This window comes from Leptidea sinapis, chromosome 23 (assembly GCF_905404315.1).
Source record: "Leptidea sinapis chromosome 23, ilLepSina1.1, whole genome shotgun sequence".
Lineage (NCBI taxonomy): Eukaryota > Metazoa > Arthropoda > Insecta > Lepidoptera > Pieridae > Leptidea > Leptidea sinapis.
Window position 1 is genome coordinate 2,319,359 of NC_066287.1, and position 19,786 is coordinate 2,339,144.

The window sequence follows — 19,786 nt, forward strand, 5'->3', positions numbered from 1 at the left end:
GGTTCGTGTATTTTCTGTAAACTGATAAAATAAACACGTCGAAAGCTAATTTTTTCTCACTTTACTAGTGAATATTTGGGAAATAGAACTACTTAAACGAGATAATTTAAATAAAAGTGCAATGCGTTGGAAAAGCTCTACAATTTTTCTTCCTTTTCTTCTGGTGCTAGTTTCGGCTGCGATAGACCCAAAAAATTTGAAATGCTTGGGTATGAAAAACTGTAAAATTTCATTTTTTTATGTTTGTCATCTATTTATGCCAATTTTAAAAAATTAAATAAATGTTCTAGTTTGCCGAATGACGTTTGAAGAACTTAACAAGGCAATAAAAAATGTGGATAAATGGAAAAAAGTAGATGTAAGTAATTTAATATTATGATACTTTTTAAATTTTAACACAAGTTCACAAGAAGTCGGAATAAAACGTTTAGTTTGCCCCCTACCTCAAAATAAAATGAGTAGAACAGATGTGGGAGAGTTCCATAGTTACTTCTATAAATTTATTTTATTATGTACCTACCAGTATTTACAGAAAAATATGGGAATCTATTGACCTGTGGTGATAATCCCTACCTCATCAAGACTTATGGTGTTATATGAGACATTGGGGTATAAAGGGTGATTATAGCTATAATAGAACAATTTCCTGAATTGAAAATAGTGTCATAGCACAGTTGATTGTCTATTTAGTATAATACAGTACATTCCAATCAATGAGTTAAGCAGTGTTTTTTTTATTTTATTTAGGAGACCAAACAATCATACAAACAGTGTTACTTATAACTAATCGTTTAAATATTTAAGTATTTGTACAATCAACCCCCTTATCCATGACTTACTAATAATAGTGGGGTCATGAACAAACTTACGTAATATTTATAAATTAAGTACTTAACTACTACCTATAAACTAAGTCCACAACATGTTTCCTGAAGCAAATAGTTTTAAATATTATTTAACAATTTTAATTTATCCAAGACTAAGCACCTGTATTTGTGCTCTACTATTAATTTGTAGCATTACACAGCACAATACCGCCACTGAATCTATTGTATTTACTTATATTGTAGTACATAAGGATTTAAACTAGTAGCTTAATAGGTAGGCTGCAAAACAAATGAGTCCTTATCATGTCAAATGCAAGCGGTGTCAGGTTTCAAGTATCCCACATGCAAAAGGTGTTGCTCACCCATGCTGTGTAAGCTAGAAAGGTCAAAATTCATTCTGTAACAGTGTCACTCAAATATCACCCTGAACATGTTGTTATTCGATTATGAACAATTGATAAGTTTAAGTAATAATCACCTATAGCTTGTTGATTTATATCATTTTCCCTAGTTAATTCTTTTGCTCTTGATCTCATAAAAGTTAAACCACTGTAGTATTTATTAAATTTCAATAATAATAAATTAGCAGTTAAAATATTGGTGATGTAATAAAAATAATATTATTCTGAACTATCACACATGTTGAACTTATTAATAATTGAGTTACAAAATTTATAATATAGCCAATAATTTCAACTGTATCCGCCACCACTCTTAGTCAAACGAGACCTAAAGTCATTTTCAGCTTGTCATCTTCTCACTTTTTGACCTTGGCTCCTATGACTATCTCTTGGGTACCAGACAGTCACCTGTTTGCTCCATTTTTTCTTGCTCGCAAATGTAAAGTTCATCTTCACTTATGTTGGTCAATACGATTGAATATTTCTTTAAGTTTGCTCAAAAAACCAAGTTAGCTGAATTGCAAACAATACAAAATAGACTCATAAAAATGTTATTTCATTTCGCTTATTTAACACCTACTTCTAAAATATACAAACTAACCTCATGAACATAAAACAACTTTACACATACCATACATGTATACTGATACAAAAAATTCTACATAATTCCATCCATACATCAATCTTACTCACCCAAACTAAACATGCGTCTAAACACAGCACGAGACGAGCCAGCTACTTGATACTACCTAAGACAAGAACAAATTACGGCAAGCGTATGTTTATTTACGAGGGCGCAAAACTTTTTAATAGTCTACCTTCATCTCTCAAAAAGATTAAGTCTTTAGTTTTTATAAAACACATGTCTGAAATTGTTTGTTATGTGATAGTGACCTGTAAAAGTGTGTAATCATAAATTTTGTGAAGAAGAATAAGTACTATAGTGTATATGTATGTACTGAACATGTAAAGAACGGCGGATAAATTATTACATCATAATTTTATGTTCTCATGTAAGTGACAATATTATGTTTTTAATGAGAAATAAATATCTTTAAACCTAAGTTTGATAACTTTCCTCAGGTCAGTGTTACTAATCTTATCCTATAGTTTATAACTGCCATACTCGCCTGATGTATAAATTTCTGACTTGACCTTTTTGATTCTCAGAGCGCCATTTGTTTCCGGAGCGGTAGTAGTATCTAGTAGTTATTAGAAATGACATCAAAAAGAATTCTAAAGGAATCAATTTTGAGAAAATAAATGCCTTTTATGCCTTTTTACTCCTTTCCATTGCTCTCTGGGTTTCAGCAAGTTTTTCTCTCAGTGCTTTGGTGCAGGTTTCGCAGTATTATTAGTCGTTTGAAAACTCAGAATACAGAACATACCAGAAGGAGTTTTCAATCACATTTCTATGACACCATGTCCAAAATAACTCCCTGCCCGCACCTCCCCCCCTGATCAGTGCTACCAGCACCAATACATTATCATTCTTTGGGCTTATTTAATTACATACTTACAGATAAAATGTAATCCCATTCAATTTCTTCGTATGCATAGCATATAATTTGATTACCCATATAGCGAAAGGGCTAGTGGCCCTGATTATTAAGCTAAAGGTCCCGGGTTCGAATCCCGGTAGGTGCAATCATTTATATGATGAATATGGATGTTTTTTATGGATGTTTTGATATTTATACCAGAAAATAACCAAGATTTAATAAATTTCAGGTTGGCAACTTTAGAATGGACGCCAGTGGCAACACTATGCAACAGAAGGTGCCTGCCCACAGATCTGCGGTCTACATATCTGAAATGATTGATGGCATATGTGAGCTTAATATTCAATTAATGTATTAGTTTTGTGGTAATATTAGCAATATCAATGTAAAATAGTAGTAAACAAATGCCCCTTTGCAGAAATAACTGCTGTGATAAGCTTATTTTTATACTATTCAAATTCAAATATTTTTATTCAAAATAGGATGTGACATCACTTATTGAAAGTCAAAAAACTACCACCCATTCCAAAATGAATGCCTCAGACCTGAGAAGAATGGGCGCAACAAACTCAGCTGGCTTTTTTTTTCATCAAATAAATATGTTTACAAAGTAATATTGTACAATTAAACTTATTATTTAATAGCCTGAGGGCGGTCACTCCATTCCCAATCTGTGGTATCATTAAGAAAGTCATTTATGTTATAGTAACCTTTACCACAAAAATGTTTTTTAACAATTCTTTTGAATAACGTAATACTTTTCTTTTGAAGTTTTTCTGGGATCCTGTTGTAAAAGCATATACATACACCGCCCCACAAAAGACTTACTAACTCGACTTAGCCGAGTAGTAGGCATCATCAGTTTATGTCTGTTCCTGGTGTTAACATAATGGTTATGACAGTTTCTGGCAAATTCACTTATGTGCCTATGAAAATACATTACATTATCAAGAATATATTGAGAAGCAACAGTCAAGATGTTAATTTCTTTGAATTGTGCTCTCAATGATTCTTCTTTCTTCTGATATTCAAGGTATATTCCATAAAATCAGTTCTGTCAGAAAATTTTCTAGGAATATCAATTGTAGTTGGGTCGTCCAAATCCGGCTCGTATTGATCATCAGTAAATGCCATACAAAACTGTTATAATAGACGAGTCGCTCGCTACCGACATTGAGAAACACGCGAGTGTGGAGTCAATGCAAATTCTCATCTGTGCTAATTTTCTTAGCTCATTTATTTCGCGTCAAAAATCGGAGAACAAGGCGAGAACCTGCGAATATTATGTGAGTCGGTTTCACATACGCGTTTCTCGTGATTTTCTCGCTTTCTTTCTGGAGCGGGCTTTTTAAATAACAAATAATTTCTTTCAGGCAAGAAAATGGACGACTACGTACGAGTGTACTACAAGTCGACCGGCAAGTTGGCCATAATGCAGTTGATGACGGACAACGGTGGCATGAACCCTGAGTTCTCGAAAACCAAGTTTGTGACTGACGACGATCTCAACAAAAGCTTGGAGTACTATGTAAGTTTAAGGCTAGACTTGTGTAGTACACGTACTAAGTACTATGAAGAATAAAAAAAAAATTAAAAATGTTCAACTGATTTCGAACATATCGGCATACGATTTCACGACTTGAATTATTTTAAGAAACTGTATTTCAATAAAAATTGGGGTATTTATTATCACTTAAAAATATTAATTTGTATTGTGTATTTATTTAGGTTTTTATTCTAGGTTTGTCAACTTAGTTACGACCGGCGGTTTATATCTTAGTTTCGACGAGAATTCAAATTCACATTAACAATGAGATGTAGAATCAATTACTACCAAACGCAGCTTGCGTGTAAACAATATCGCTAGATACGGATACTATTTTGACAATTTGAATAATTTTCAAATCTAATTGATAGTATAGTATATGTCGGCGTTAAAGCAGGGTTTCCTTGAATTGTCCATCATGAAGAAATATAACATTAAGAATTTCTCAATTTATTGAAGCACAACTGCTAGTATAGATATGAAACATCTTTACATAAAACAATCGCTTTTATAGCTTCCGTACAATAGATGAAACAGAGTAGGTACAACTTCTTTTAAAACACAAATACAATTAGGTATTGTAAAATAATTCGTAAATACAGTTCAATAAATGTTTTAGTGAATTTATATAACTTCAAATGATTTACATAATAGTTTGTTCATTTAATTTGAACAAACATTACGAAGTAAGAAGATGGCGCTGCAAGCAAGTTTCAAAATACAATTAAGAAAGACTTATTGCATAAAATAATAAAGTTTGATACAGAAAAACGATATTAATTCTGATAGAAATAAATTTGAACATTTACACATTAAATTAAGTATTTTAACAATAAATGAAACATCAAACAATTGAAACAGTCAAAACAGTGTCTATTAAATTAGTTAGACCTTAATAAATAACAGTTTTATGTTTACAAATAGCTATTTGTATTTAAACCTTATATATTTCACATATATATATATATATATATAATACTATATTCATTTTAACGATTAACTAAAACATAAATATCAATAGTTGCAAACAATTGACGGTAGGTGGCGATTTGCGCCCATATATAGCTACTTCTTGCCTCGCACAGCCAATTTGTGGAATCAATTACCGGCTGCAGTTTTCCCAAACCGATACGACTTAGAAACAGATCATATTCAAAAAGCCGGCAACACATCTCTTGATTCCGTACGTGGTTCTCCTCCGTTTGCCCCCTCTTATATAAAGGAATAGGGAAAATTGAAGGGAAGAGACCAAGAGGCCGGAGCCCACGACGCTGGTCTGATCAAATATCCGAGCAGACTAACCAACCCATCAGCATCGCACTCCACCATGCGACAGACCGAAACAGATGGAGGAATGTAGAGGCGAAACACGTGTCGAATTGTTTAAAAACAAATATTGGCGGAATTAACACTAAAGAAAACTTAAATCATTTATATACTATGTGGGTTATCTAGTGGTTTAATATTATTAATACTTAGGAGTTAAGCGTGGCTGACGCTTTACGACTTCTCAATCAAAATCGGTTACAGTAACAAAAGATTAGATATGTTCTTCTCTCTACTACTACTCACCCGTTGAATTCCCGGTAATAACATATTAGGTGCGAATTCGGAATCGGTGGATTTTTAGTAAAATGTAATATGAACTAACCTCTTATATGATTTTCAGTGTGAGCGCATGTTTGAGGAGAACGAGGATGAGATCACGGATCTATATAAGAACCGGCCAGAAGATGACGTCATGCCTGACGCGGAAAGAGACGTAAGTGTGAATTATTTTGAATAATTATAATTCTACAAAGGAGTTGTTCTTGAATGCTATGGGCCTTATAGGCCGGGCACTTGAAAGATCAGCATGGCAGGAATGTCCCAAATACACCACTAATATAAAGCTAGATGCTATGTTAATTTTTTTGAATCCCACTAATATTATTAACGCGAATGTTTGTATGTATGTATGAATGTTTGTTACTCTTTCACGCAAAAACTAACCAATGGATTTAGATGAAGCTTTACTATTTATATATTTAATACCTTATACTATATTTAATCCCTTTATTATGGGACCCACAGCTTTTGTTCTTCCAGAAGAATCACAAAACACAACAACATCAATTTGTCATAGTGCCGTGCTCGTGGTTTTAATGTTTTGTTTTTTCTATGACAGCATGCGACATCTCTGTGCAGGTTTTGAAGTTAATATAATGCTATCTGATTAAAATGGTAATATTTATTGTTACTTCTGCATTATTTTGGCACTTTTTAATTTTGCATAGCCACTGTACTTTATTCCCATTGCAATACAACTAAGATTATATACCCTGGTGTACCTACATAAACTAATTTAATCTTTTAATATTATTCCTCCGCACGAGCTGGGTACGATTTCAAATGAAACTTATGTCCGGGCAACTAACGTAGCTTTTTCTTTAAAAGGTGTCACTAAGTGAAAATCCTATTACTCTTTCTTTTTGCTCTATATTCAAATAGTGTTGGCTTGAATCAATATTATTATTATTAAATGAAAATCATATTCGTTGTCCACATCCATCTAATAAGAAAGCTGTTCCATCTGTAATTAGATTTGCATATACATACAGACAAATCACGTCGTATAAAAACAAAGTCAAAATATGAAACATGCCACAAATTACACTATAATAAGCTTTGACTGTATCTATATAATGCCGCTTTTACTCTGGTTAAAAATAAAAAAATATCTAATAATTATATAAAATTCTCATGTCGCGGTGTTTGTAGTTAAACTCCTTAGACACTGCTTGACCGATTCTCATGAAATTTTGAGTGCATATTGGGTAGGTCTGAGAATCGGACAACACATATTTTCATCATTTAGGAAAATGTTAAGGGCCAATTTTTTTTTTTAATTTTTTTGACATTTTTTTTTAAATTTGTTTGATTATGAGTCAGCATTAAAAAAATACATACAACTTCAAACTTTCACCCATCCACGATCAACAGTTACTTTTGTATCGCGATTTTAATATCGGCAATACAACGTTTGCTGGGTCAGCTAGTCTTATATATAAAATAATCTTGGTCTTCACATTTATTTTGTTAAAATTATTATTATTTTTTATTCATACCAATATAAACTTTAAAACCTGACCTTAAATGATAGGTGCGTGAGCGTTCATATCGATCTGTTTACATTACTTGTTTGTCAACAGATCTGCTTCAAGCAAACCAACTACTGCGAGGAATGGATGTTACCCAATGAGAAGGATACGACGTGGACGCCGGAAATGGAGGCAGAATATGTGAAGGTGAATGGTTATTTGTTATTTTATAGAATAGGAGGACAAACGAGCGAACGGGTCACCTGATGTTAAGTGATCACCGCTGCTTAAACTCCTTTCTCGTCTCTTTCCTTCAAATATGTGTGAAGGGACGATTGCTGATCCATGCATCAACTAGTGAACGGATGCTGCATGTGGTGTCAGGTCGACCTGTTATAGTTAATAAACAAATACAATGATCTATTTGTTGGATGCAATTACATACTAATTAAGACAGTAATCACGACCATCATGTTCAAGATGCATTCTTACACAAACAATGAATTGAAAGGCATAAAAAAGGCATTTATTTTCTCAAAATTGATTCCTTTAGAATTCTTTTCGATGTCATTTATAATATACTAGATACTAATACCGCTTCGGAAACAAATGGCGCTCTGAGAGAGAAGAAGCGCGCAAGAAACTCTGCCAGCATTATTTTTTTGCGCTCTCACGAGTTAATCTTTTTCCGCACATAACGTAGACTCAGTAATTTAAAATAGATATTTTTAGTGATGATTCAAAAACGCTTAGTTTGAATTGAATAAAGTTTATTTGACTTTGACTTGCAGTAAGAGAGGAACAACAGAAGCGTTGCCAGCCATATAGGTGGATGTATACACTTTTTTTTGGAAACACCGCTCAAGGAAGTTCATTCAACAGTTGTTTGTATGTGGAAGAAAGATAGAAAGATATCTGAATAGCGGCAAGAATAGTATAATAATTAATATATGGAATAGGAGGACAAACGAGCGTACGGGTCACCTGTTGTTAAGTGATCACCGCTCACTTAACAACTTGCAACACCAGAGGAATCACAGGAGCGTTGCCGGCCTTTAAGGTACCCATGTCGAATCGTCCTGGAAACACCGCACAAGGAAGTTCATTCCTTAGCCTTGTCCCAGGACCGCCACACATCCAGATGGTGGGGATGATATCTTAACTTGTGGCGTGTCGTGCGAAGGTGGAATTCGGCGGCAGGAATCAGGTTTAACAGCTCTTCGGAGCACTCCCCGTGATAAATGCGGTAGAAGACACACAATGAAGCGACTTTTCTACGCAACGCCAAGTGATCCAGCCGTTCACTGAGCACTGGGTCCCCGACAATTCAAGCTGCTCTGCGTTGCACGCGGTCAAATGGATCGAGCTGATACTGGGGTGCGCCAGACCAGAGAAGACAGCAATACTGTATTTACAGTAATAATTAATGTGCTGTCGGACCTGCTTTCTGTGGTAGTGTAAAAATAAATTGACGTTTCAAAAGCTAATTTCATAAACCTATTTAAATAAAACACTTTTAAAGGATTGTAACGCGTGTAATTGTTACTTTTTTTACATTGTATTTTTGCGTAAAAGTTACATTATTATTTTAGTTAACCCGACAGGGGGGCTGCAGATGAAATTTGTCAAAGATAGTATTTGTCATAGTTTTTGACAAAATTTACTGTGAGTTCCTCTACCGTTTTGGTATGTGTATCATTTTAAAAACCTAATTTAATAAATATTTATATCAGAAAAATATCGCTTTTTCAGATTCATGGGCCTGATCCCTACGGTTTCGGTGGCATGCCCCAACCACCCATGGGAGGTGGTGAAGTGGACGATGATGAAGGCTACGCCGACAGCGATGAGAATGTAGAAGAAGAAGAGCCTAGAGAGGAGCTTTGAATACGTACTCAGCGAGATACTATTGTGAAACCAATCACTAACTAGTATTGCTAGAAACTCTTCGAAAAATATGTCAGTTACTGTAAGCTGTAAATTCAAGTGCGATTTTTTTCTGTTGTCAAGTAGTATTATGATTCGGTTTGAACAGTGCCATAGCTAGTGGAATAAATGAGACTTAACATCGTTTGTCATTTGACTGTTTATATCATGATAATATGGGACGAGACGAGCAGGACGTTCAGCTGATGGTAATTGATACGCTCTGCCCAATATAAAGCAGTGCGCTCAGGATTCTTAAAAAACCCATAGCACTCGTCCGTCACCTTCGGACATAAGATGTAAAGTCTCATTTGCCCAGTAGTTTCACTAGTTACGGCGCCCTTCAGACCGAAACACAATAATGTTTACACATAACTGCTTCACGGCAGATAAAGGCGCAGTTGTGGTACCTATAATCTAGCCGGCACCCTGTGCAAAGGAGCCTCCCACTGGTAAATGCCCTAAGTCGCCTCTTACGACACTCTTGGGCCTGGGACTTCCCTATTCTTTTCATGCCCCGGGGAAGCACAGGGTTCAATCGAGAATTGCAAGCGATACTGTATTGTAATGGGCAGGGCGTATCACTTTTTATCAGGTGAACTTCTTTCTTGTTCCACCTTTTCTTATAAAAAAACAATACGGAATAGATTGCTCCACGGGCATCCAGTGATTGACATGTGCTATTACCACCCATTGTTTGTTCTACACTTAGATACCTCAGGTCCAAAGTGAAACAAGTCTGAATTTCAGTAAGTAAAATACGAAATTATTTCATAATAGATAACCCGCCATAACCACAGAGAAACAAGTCGATAAGTGAAAGCAGTTTGGTGGATACCTCCTTATATATATCTTATAATGAAAATGGTCTTTGTTTGAGGCTCAATCACGCCTAAACCACTGATCGTATCGACATGAAACTACCACCATTTGATGCGAAATTTATCCTTTATGGCTTATGGCTACTATTTTTCCAACGTTCCTTCCTTTTAAAATTCGCCCAGCGATGCTGACGGGAACGGCAAGTTTCTTTGTAGTCTAAAATATTTTCGTTTCAAACAGTGATAACTCGCTTTTTCTTTTTGAACCTATTTCTGAATTGTTCCTCTTTGGTACTGAGGCATCGACCTTAATAAAAATTAGCAGAGAATTAATTTAACAAATTTACGTATCGATCAGTAATGACTACTTCGTGATTTGAGTGAAACTCGACGGTTTCGTGAGGGTATCTTATATTTTTTTTAATGTAATAGTACTGTAGTTTAAAGTTGTGATTATTATATGTATAAATGTATGTATATATGCGTGATATTAATTGAGCGATTTGACTGTTGAAGTTATAGAAATCTAAATGACAATTTACTAGAAGTGACTTAGACGCGTTAAACAAACCGTTACACCAGTGAGTAATTAGTGATTTACTGCCTTATTCATAATAAAACGCTTTTCGAAGGTATAAAGCTATATTAGTTAAAACGTGTTTTAAGCCTATCGAACGTTCGATAAAATTCCTTATTCATATTCGTTAGATAAATCTCCCATAACTAATACGTCTCTATAGTACGCAATGTTGCCATTTCGTACAAAAAACATAATTTTAACTAATTTAATGAGAAACTGTCAATGGAAACAGACATCTTTTCAATGTCAATGGTTTGTCAGTTGTCAAAAATCGATGTCAAAATAACTTCAAACTTCAAAAATCAAAGTTTTGAAGTCTGTCGGTTGTCAATCTGTGACGGATATCCAATAACTTTGATCGGGAAGCTATTATATCACATTATAGAACGAACAGGTGATCGATGTCGGCCATGGTTTTTGCGTTCGAGTGCTTAAAATAGGCTTATAGAGGGGTCCTAGCTACTATAAGGCATGTCAGCTTTATCGAAGAGATATTGAGCGTTTTAGCTGTAATATGCGATTATGAATACCATTTTTTAACAAGCGTATATTAGCGATGTTTTAAATCTCCGCTAAGTCATTATGAATAAGACAGTTAGTATATATGAGTATATAACGCTTAAAAGTTGTGTTTTTCAGTATGAAATACGTAACCACTTATCATTTAACATTTCTATTACCTCCTTATTTAGATTTCTATTAACACAAATAAAAATCCACGGGATTCGGTATCAAAACTAGTGCAATATTATTCATAATTATGTGTCAAAACTGTATAGCGAAATATGTCTTATAAACTATTGTGAACTTGTGAAGTCACATATTTTACAACAAAGAGCTGAATTTATTAATTCAGATTTTTTTTTATATCAACAAATTTATTTCAATATCTTTTAAACCAATTGTAGACATCTCTCACGTATAAAGTAATTAGGATATGTATTAGAAGGGAAACGTGTTTTAGTTCCACATAAGACACATCTTATAAGATAGAGACAATTATTATTATATTATGTGTTTGGATATAATTTGAAAATAATGTTAGATAATTTTTTGTACTTAAACGGATTTTATTGTACGATTTGTGTGAAAACATGACATTATTTGAACCGATTTAACAGGCGAGAGAAACGCAAATTTAATAAACAATATTATTTCTGTTTTCTCCAAATTTTGTTCTTTAAAAATCATGTAGGAAATAAAAAGTTTAGTTCGTCTTGATGGGATACAATTCGATATTCGACAAGTGGTTTGAAACAAAAGAGAAGAAAAGCACCTCTATGACTTTGTTCTTTTTTTTTCTTTCAATAATAATCATACTTGATAAAAAAAGGAACTTAATGAACGCAATATAATAAAATGGCTGAATGAGCGATTTTTTCAGTTTTGCAAATTCTCTCGGCGCTGTTGCCATAATTATTGTTATAAATATTATAAATTATGCATTTATTATGATGTGCTGCATAATAATTAATTGACATGTGATATATTATATATTATCTTTGATTAAGAGTAGCACGCATTTTAATAAAATATATTATAAAATATATCTTTATTTTCACGTTCACTATTGATTGGTATTGGTTAATAAATTATGTATTATAAAACAAATTGGTTTGTTAAAATAATTGATATTAAAATTTAAAAGTGCTTAGTCCTTCTCAAATTTGTGTAATTAATTTGAATAGGGGTCAATATTATACATTAATTTCATTAGAAAAGACAATTTTGAAAATAAATCATTTTGCGTTAAAAATGGAGGTCTACTCACGAATTTCTTTCGATTATTGTTATATATAGTATATTGACAATAATTTAGATATTTTTTATTAATATTGCTTTATTCTCATCTGTTTGTTCCTAATGCTGTAAAGAATACAATAAAAAATCATTTTGTTGTTCCTGTCACTGTCAAAAGTGACATATTTTCAAGATGGCCCCTCTATTGGAAATGCTTGTCTGTCTATGTGTACTTAATATTTAATAGCTATTTTAAGAAGAATAGAGACTGTGACATTCCAATATATAATGTGTTAAGTGCCTTAATATTTTATTAGAATTATTCAAATATATTATATTATCTTTCAGGGTTTCTATTTTAATGTTAGACGTTTTAAACCATATTATTAAGTTGACTAAGAGAAGCAAGTTGTAGTTTGTAAGAGAAGAGCTGATATCAAGGCTTCCAAACCGAAACTAAATTCAAACCGGTTAACGTTTAAGTATCGTGAACTTTTCAATCGGTTTTTACCGCCTTTATCCGAAATTTTAAGGGGTTTTTTCAATTTTATAATGGTTTTGTTCAATGAACCGGTTTGAAACGGTTTATTTCACCGCTGAGGCATGCCTTTTGTTAGATAGGCATGTCTCGTTTCGACTCTTGTGTCATATACATGTTAATAATAGTTACAATACGAACGAAATAATAGATACAAACCGGTAACAGCTGTTAAATTTTAGATCGGTGCCAAGCCTTGGATAAAACATATTAGCAGATTACAAAAAATCTCTGCCACTTGTCTTCGCTTAGGTATTAAAAGTGTTAACTTTTTGATTTATATATTGTATGTTCTGTATCGTATTTTGAAACTATTAATAAAATTGTAGGTCTTCAATATGCAAGTAACATGCTGAATGCAGATTGCGTGCAGCTTGTGTCGTAAAGGAATGAACATGCATGCTGCAAGTAGAGAGCTAGAACTACATGTTGCATGCGAGTAGTTTTGAGTTTTGTGCCAATGTTATGCAAAGTATTTATCAATAAGCCATCTCGTTACTTACTTGTTGTTTTTGAATACGGTTCAGAACACGTTAAAATGAATTAATTTATTGTTTGTTTGTGTTTGAATTTTATTTATATTTTGAATGAAATTGGTCGTTTTATTTACGTACACCTCCTTATTAATTGATAAAAAATAAGACACCTCTATAATTGGAGACTCAAACCACACTTTGGTCAAAATAGAGTTAACTATGCAATCGTACTCCTGAAGATATTTATATGGAAGATTGTTAAGAGCTGAAACTTTAAATGTCTATAACTCAAAAGTGCCTTTGTGTGGTGTGAGTCCTTTCTGCTTATCTTCGTCCAATAACACCATGCCATAGTGACGTTAATAAGTGTCAAATTCTGGGAAGTAAACTTAAGCAAAATGTTGGATTGTAGCAAACTGCTTCTAGTTTCAAAGTATTCACACCTGTAGCTTGTTCGAACATATGGTTAATAGTTTGACTAACACACACACGTCACCTTTACTACATTATAGTATTTTATGCAAAAGTTAAGGAGTGTCAAAAACACGAGTGGTGTGGGCTCGTCTGCGCCTCACAATTCACATCGCAATTAACTAGTTATACAAAGTTCCATATACAATTATTATTTTTCTACGACTAGTTAATTTTAAATGAAACAAATACATACCACAAGTTTCCGAGTTGACGTCAACATGTTTAGTGTATTGATTTATACATGGAAATATTGTGTATGTAATATAGTACCCATAGAATAATAACGCTCAAAACAATAGTTTCATTCATAGTTCCTGTCAATATAGAAGTAAAATTATAATTAATGTGTGCCTGAACGTCACGTACTTACATTCGCCAACACGCACACAGACAATCAAATAATGTTACAAGTGAATAGACATTTCCATAAATCAGTAAATTGTAAGAAATACTAGATAACATGTAATAAGAAAGAAGAAACTAAATATAAATTAAGAATTTAATAAAAATCACGTATTTAATTAATGTTGCAACCATTTTTGAAGTGTATGTAAAGAAGTCCTTCTGTTTTTTGAAACTCGAAACGAAAAAGCGAGACGATAGAGGTTCCCGAGAGTGCAGAGAACGAATTTGGCATCATTTTTAAATCCAAATGGCCGCCGCGCAAATCTAGTATTTCAACAATATGGATATCGTATCCGAGGTTCTCGAGAATCCAGAGAACGAATTTGGGATTTGTTTTTAAATACAAGATGGCCGCCGCGCAAATTTATAATTTCAACAATATGGATATCGTATCCGAGGTTCTCGAGGGTGCAGAGAACGAAAATGGGATAATTTTTGAAATCCAAGATGGCCGCTGCGCAAAATTATGATTTCAACTATTTTAGTTCCATGTGGCACTTTGAAAAATGCCTATAAGTTGTTTGCCATCTTGTATTTAAAAAAAACAAAATGGCGCGTATCCGAAAATCATGACGATTTACTATAAAATTTCTCTCATATGTCGATAAAGAAGTTTCACTTAAAAAATATACCGACGTATTGAGAACCTCCTCCTTTTTTGAAGTCGGCTAAAAAGAGTGGCCGTTAATGTTCTCACGAGCTCAACTTTTTCCGAAAATATGGTAAATTCTGTAATTTAAAGAAATATTTATAGTGACTATTCAAAGCGCTTAGTTTAAGCCTAATTGAATTAAAATTATTTGATTTTGACTTTGAATACTTATAACATCATTTGGCGTCGTACATTATAGCCTCCTATCAATATCTACCAATAAACACAAAAAACTATCCCAGCGGAGGAACTCTGGGTATATAGAACTTTCATAGCTGGCAACATATTTTTAATGGTGTCTGTTTTGTTTACAAAATATTTTGCTGTTTTGACGAATGTATTAGCTTAAATTAAAAGTTGTGAAATAGTATTTAGGTGTGAAATGTGATTTTCTTATCATAATTTAAATTTCGCGCACTAATTGTCCTGAAAGTTGACAGAATGACAATGACGCGGCGGGAAACTTATGTAGTCATAAAATACCACATTGAAACTGCTTCATTTCGCTTGGGCCTACTCACGTTATTATTCTAAGATAATACCTATATAATACGTATTATTACCTGATATTTGTATGAAGCTCCGATACCTAACCCAGATTTAGTTGTCTGTGGCACCAAAAAAACTGCTTTTTGGCGATGGTTTAGTTTCGTTGAATGTTTCAACTACAGCAACAATTCGCACAATCAAAATTCGAACACCCTTCAAGAGCACCTACAGCTTTCGCGTAAAGCGTGCAGTCAATACCAACTAGGTGGCAGAAAATTAACTAGTGATGTCTCTTTAAGTTGGCATTAATCGAAATTATATTTATAATATATTATCGTTAGTTATTTTGTTTATTGTTGGAAAAATCTTTAAACTAGTTTTTTGGAAATAATAAAAGTTAACTCAGACTGTGTTAAAAAACAAATATACGTATGGATGAAGATACAAAGTACAAACATTGACTATTTTTTTATATTCCACATTTAAAATGTGAATACAATTTCATTTTAGAATTCGAAACTATAACACTGAATTGAGCACACTCTGTTGGTGTATTTGAAAACTAATTCACGTCCCAACTTAAGTATTATTTCGGCATTGTGCAGCACTGAGTCGCTTTATTCTCTATAATTGGAAAAGTACCTTTAGTACGATAAACAATGCTTTTTAGGACATATAGCATCGAATTTTTCAAAGACACATTAAAGTATGTACTTATATGATCATGGATCTATAAGTACTATGGATATGGAATAGATGGAATACATTAAAAATTATAGTTTCGGTTTGAAGGGCGCCGTGGTTAATGACATTCATGGGCTACTGAGATTTTTTATACAATATACATAAGGGCAAGCCTAAAGATACAAACCTATGTAATTTAAGTACCAGACACAAAAGAGGCCAAGAAAAGGATAAGGTTGTCGTGTGTATGTGAGATCGTAACTCCTACACTGATTTAGCAATTTAAGATGTGATTTAATTTAATACATTAATTATTGTGGGTCAGTCTATAATCTCTTTCTTTCTTGGTCTTTTAATAAGTGAAGAAATCATATCATCAATAAATACTTAAGTGTCTCGTCGTGTTATTTCATAAAATTTTCAATAGATAAGTTTCGACACAAAGGGTAGGGGAGGGGTTGTAAATAATAGGGTATGGAAGTTCGTCATTATCTAAGATAATACCATAAAACTTTTTATTCAGCCACTTGATAAGAAGTTGGTAAATAAAAACTTAGTGTAGCGTTTTTAAAATTTCGACCTGTATAGGATGAAAATTCGTATGGAAGTCCAAATAACGTCACGCCTTCACGCCTAACTCGGAATACGATTTGAATATAGGATTTGGTTCATAAATAGACAAGACCTTGTGAAAGGACGTAACCTACCACTTTTTCTAAAAAAGGGCATTAACTGGTTGAAATAAGGGATAAATAGTTTTTTAGGCAGTTGAAGTAATTTATAAACATTTGTTCGAGCAGAGTTTTTGAGTTTTTGAATCTAAGACTTACATGGGGATGAAATAGTAGATAAAAGTTTGCAGGGAAATGCTATTTAAGAGACTGTCCACAATGACAAGGGATATCCACTGTATCGTAGAAGAGCGCCAGCAGCGGAAAGAGCAGTTTGTGTGTCTATTATTTGCAAAGTATCGCAAAAAATAATACACTAATTTAATGTCTGAGAGTTGATTCATCATAATATCAGCCGGAAGACGTTCACTGGTGGACAAAGACCTCCCCTAAAGATCTCTACGACGATGGGTCCCGCGCTGCCCTCATCCAATCCATGGTATAGCTTTGCCCTTATTGGTTGAGGGTGTGAGATGATCTAAAACTATATTGATTACGTCACACCATCCTCATGGTATACGTTGCTATATTAGGGAATCAAGTATAAAGTTCAGACAATTTTTGGTAAGTAAAACCCCCTTATCTATTCTTTTCTGCCTTCTCATGGAATGGTCATATTTTATGCCTTTGCGGTAGAACTCTGCGGATGTGTACTCAAAGTCTGTGATATGCCATCACAGAGTATTTCATTTTAGAGAAGAAAATTTTCACCTATGTAAAAAATTATTCGAATCCGGGAATAAAAGGAATAGGTTGCGGCAAGGTCTTGACTACGGATGATATCGGAAGTTTTCTAAGCCCGTATATCTAAGGTCCCGTAGAGTTTTACGGCTTTACAAATAAACTTGGTATAATGTTATACCTGAGAATAAACCAAGAATATATAAAATGTTTACTATTAAAAATTTTGCCTATGATTGGTTTATTCGGACGTATAACGTTTCTCGCGTTTATTTGCAAAGTCCGAAAATTTTTTCTCGAGATGTGAGTCCTTCCATTATCCTGGAGCAATAATGATGAAGATCGATTGATTAGTCGAGCCTGTCTCACTGCGAATTTCGCCATCATTGTCCGATGTTTGTTGTTTTTAAGTGATAGGCCTCACCTCTGGGATTATTGAATATTTTTGGACGATGCGGGGCTCGATTACGTCCGAGTGGTCTTAACAACTGAGCCAACCCTCCAAGTGAAGCAAGAACCTGACTGGTTCTGTTTTCTCTGAATGTCTTGTTCAACTATCGGGCTGTGGCTCCATCTACAGGATCTACTTTACAGTTGATAACCTGCTCAACCCCAATATTTCATTCATTATACATTAAAGGAAAACATATTTTCAATTTTTATTTCATTTTACATTTTTGATACCAATGGGTAAATATTGTGGGTCTGCTATTGCGAATGCAGTGACTTTATGAGCTCTTTCTGTTCTGTGAGTTCCACGCTCTGTACTCGTATTAAAAATGTTTACTTTTAAAGCCGAATGAATGAACAATCCAATCGATAGTCAAAAAATCCAATAAAATAAACTTTCACTTTTAAATTTCGCATCAAGGGGCTTCATTTTAACGTAAAGTACGCCAAAACGGCAATTTTATAACCTGCGCCGTACTGAAAATTCTGGGCTCGGACTTGAAATACAATTACAGTATTTGAAAGTGGAACGCTCCGAGAGTAGGTAACAATTTAGTTTGTGTGATTGTCACTTGTGTTTACATTGTGGCACCGTATCTATTTGAAAATCGTGTGGCGGTAATGCAAAGAATAAAACCCGAGAAAATCTTCATGCCGTATTTTTTTATGATTTTCACTTTAGATGAATTTAACAGGAAAGTTGCTAGAGACTTCTATCGGCATTTGATGTTGAAGTGAATTCAGACGAAGACGCGATCATCGATTTTCGTGAAGGTCGCCTGGCCACAGGACACAGTTGTTTTCGAAACTAATATTGACCACATAGGTACCATACGACAACTGATTCAAACTGATAACAACATAACATATCCGTAAATTCGTATTGTTTTAGATATTGCTACATCTTTGCCTTTTTTATAAAGATATCGTAAAAAAAACGAAATAAATACACTCTACAATTTTTTTAAGTTGGAGCTATTTCATCGCTCGTGCAATACTATAGTTAGATTTGTCACCATAAACATATACGGACGGTAGTTTATTTATTATGCTTGGTAATAATAATAAAATGACACTTTACTTGCCTCTAAGATGTGACTGTTATTATAGATTGGAGGTATCTCTTATATTATCAAGCTCGTTTGCCTTTCAGTAATTAAAAAAAATAACAAGCATAAAACCACAGAATAAGTATTCTCATATCAAAGCTGCTAAAAAGAAAAAGTAAAACCAATGAAAGTTTCAAATATGGAATCCAATCGTGACCAGCCTGCGGCCAACTGGTCTGTGATTGGTCGATTCTGACACGTGATATGCGATTGCAAATTATGTACTCAAGGGTTTTGAAATAAAATGAACATCTTTATGATTTATTTAGGGAGATATTTTGATCCTAAACGGCAATATGTAAGCGATGATATGGGTATCCAGCGGAATCCATTTGATTTCCTTTGACTTATTGAAATTAAATAATAAATTGTTGGCTATTCTTTTTTTTTATATTTACGTAGGCCATAGGTACTGAAAATTTGTGGACTCGCCACTTGTAGTACAATTATTACAAAAAACAATTAATACGTTATTGAAAATGCAACACTCCCAGAGTAGATTAAATTTTAATTTTTATATTGTTTCGTTTTGAAAGTCACGTGCCGTCAATGTAAAGAATTTAACTCGAGATAATATTCGCGCCCACGGACAAGTAAAAAAAGAAGGACTCCCTGTCACCTTACATAACAGTGAAGCACCAAAACTAGCCGGTAAACGAGAAAATACATTGCCCCACGTACACACTTACACTAATACAAGCCGATCGGCCGCCATTATGAGACTTGGCATCGTC

General features: G+C 33.7%; 1 protein-coding gene across 1 annotated transcript; it reads left to right on the forward strand.

Moving 5' to 3' along the window:
* Positions 1–13,554, forward strand: LOC126971458 (protein seele). The gene is made up of 7 exons (XM_050817783.1): positions 1–209; positions 291–358; positions 2,960–3,059; positions 4,104–4,258; positions 5,946–6,038; positions 7,468–7,563; positions 9,109–13,554. Exons 1-7 carry the CDS (start codon positions 122–124, stop codon positions 9,241–9,243), a joined length of 735 nt encoding a protein of 244 aa, XP_050673740.1. The 5' UTR covers positions 1–121; the 3' UTR covers positions 9,244–13,554.
* The last annotated feature ends 6,232 nt before the right edge of the window (positions 13,555–19,786 follow it).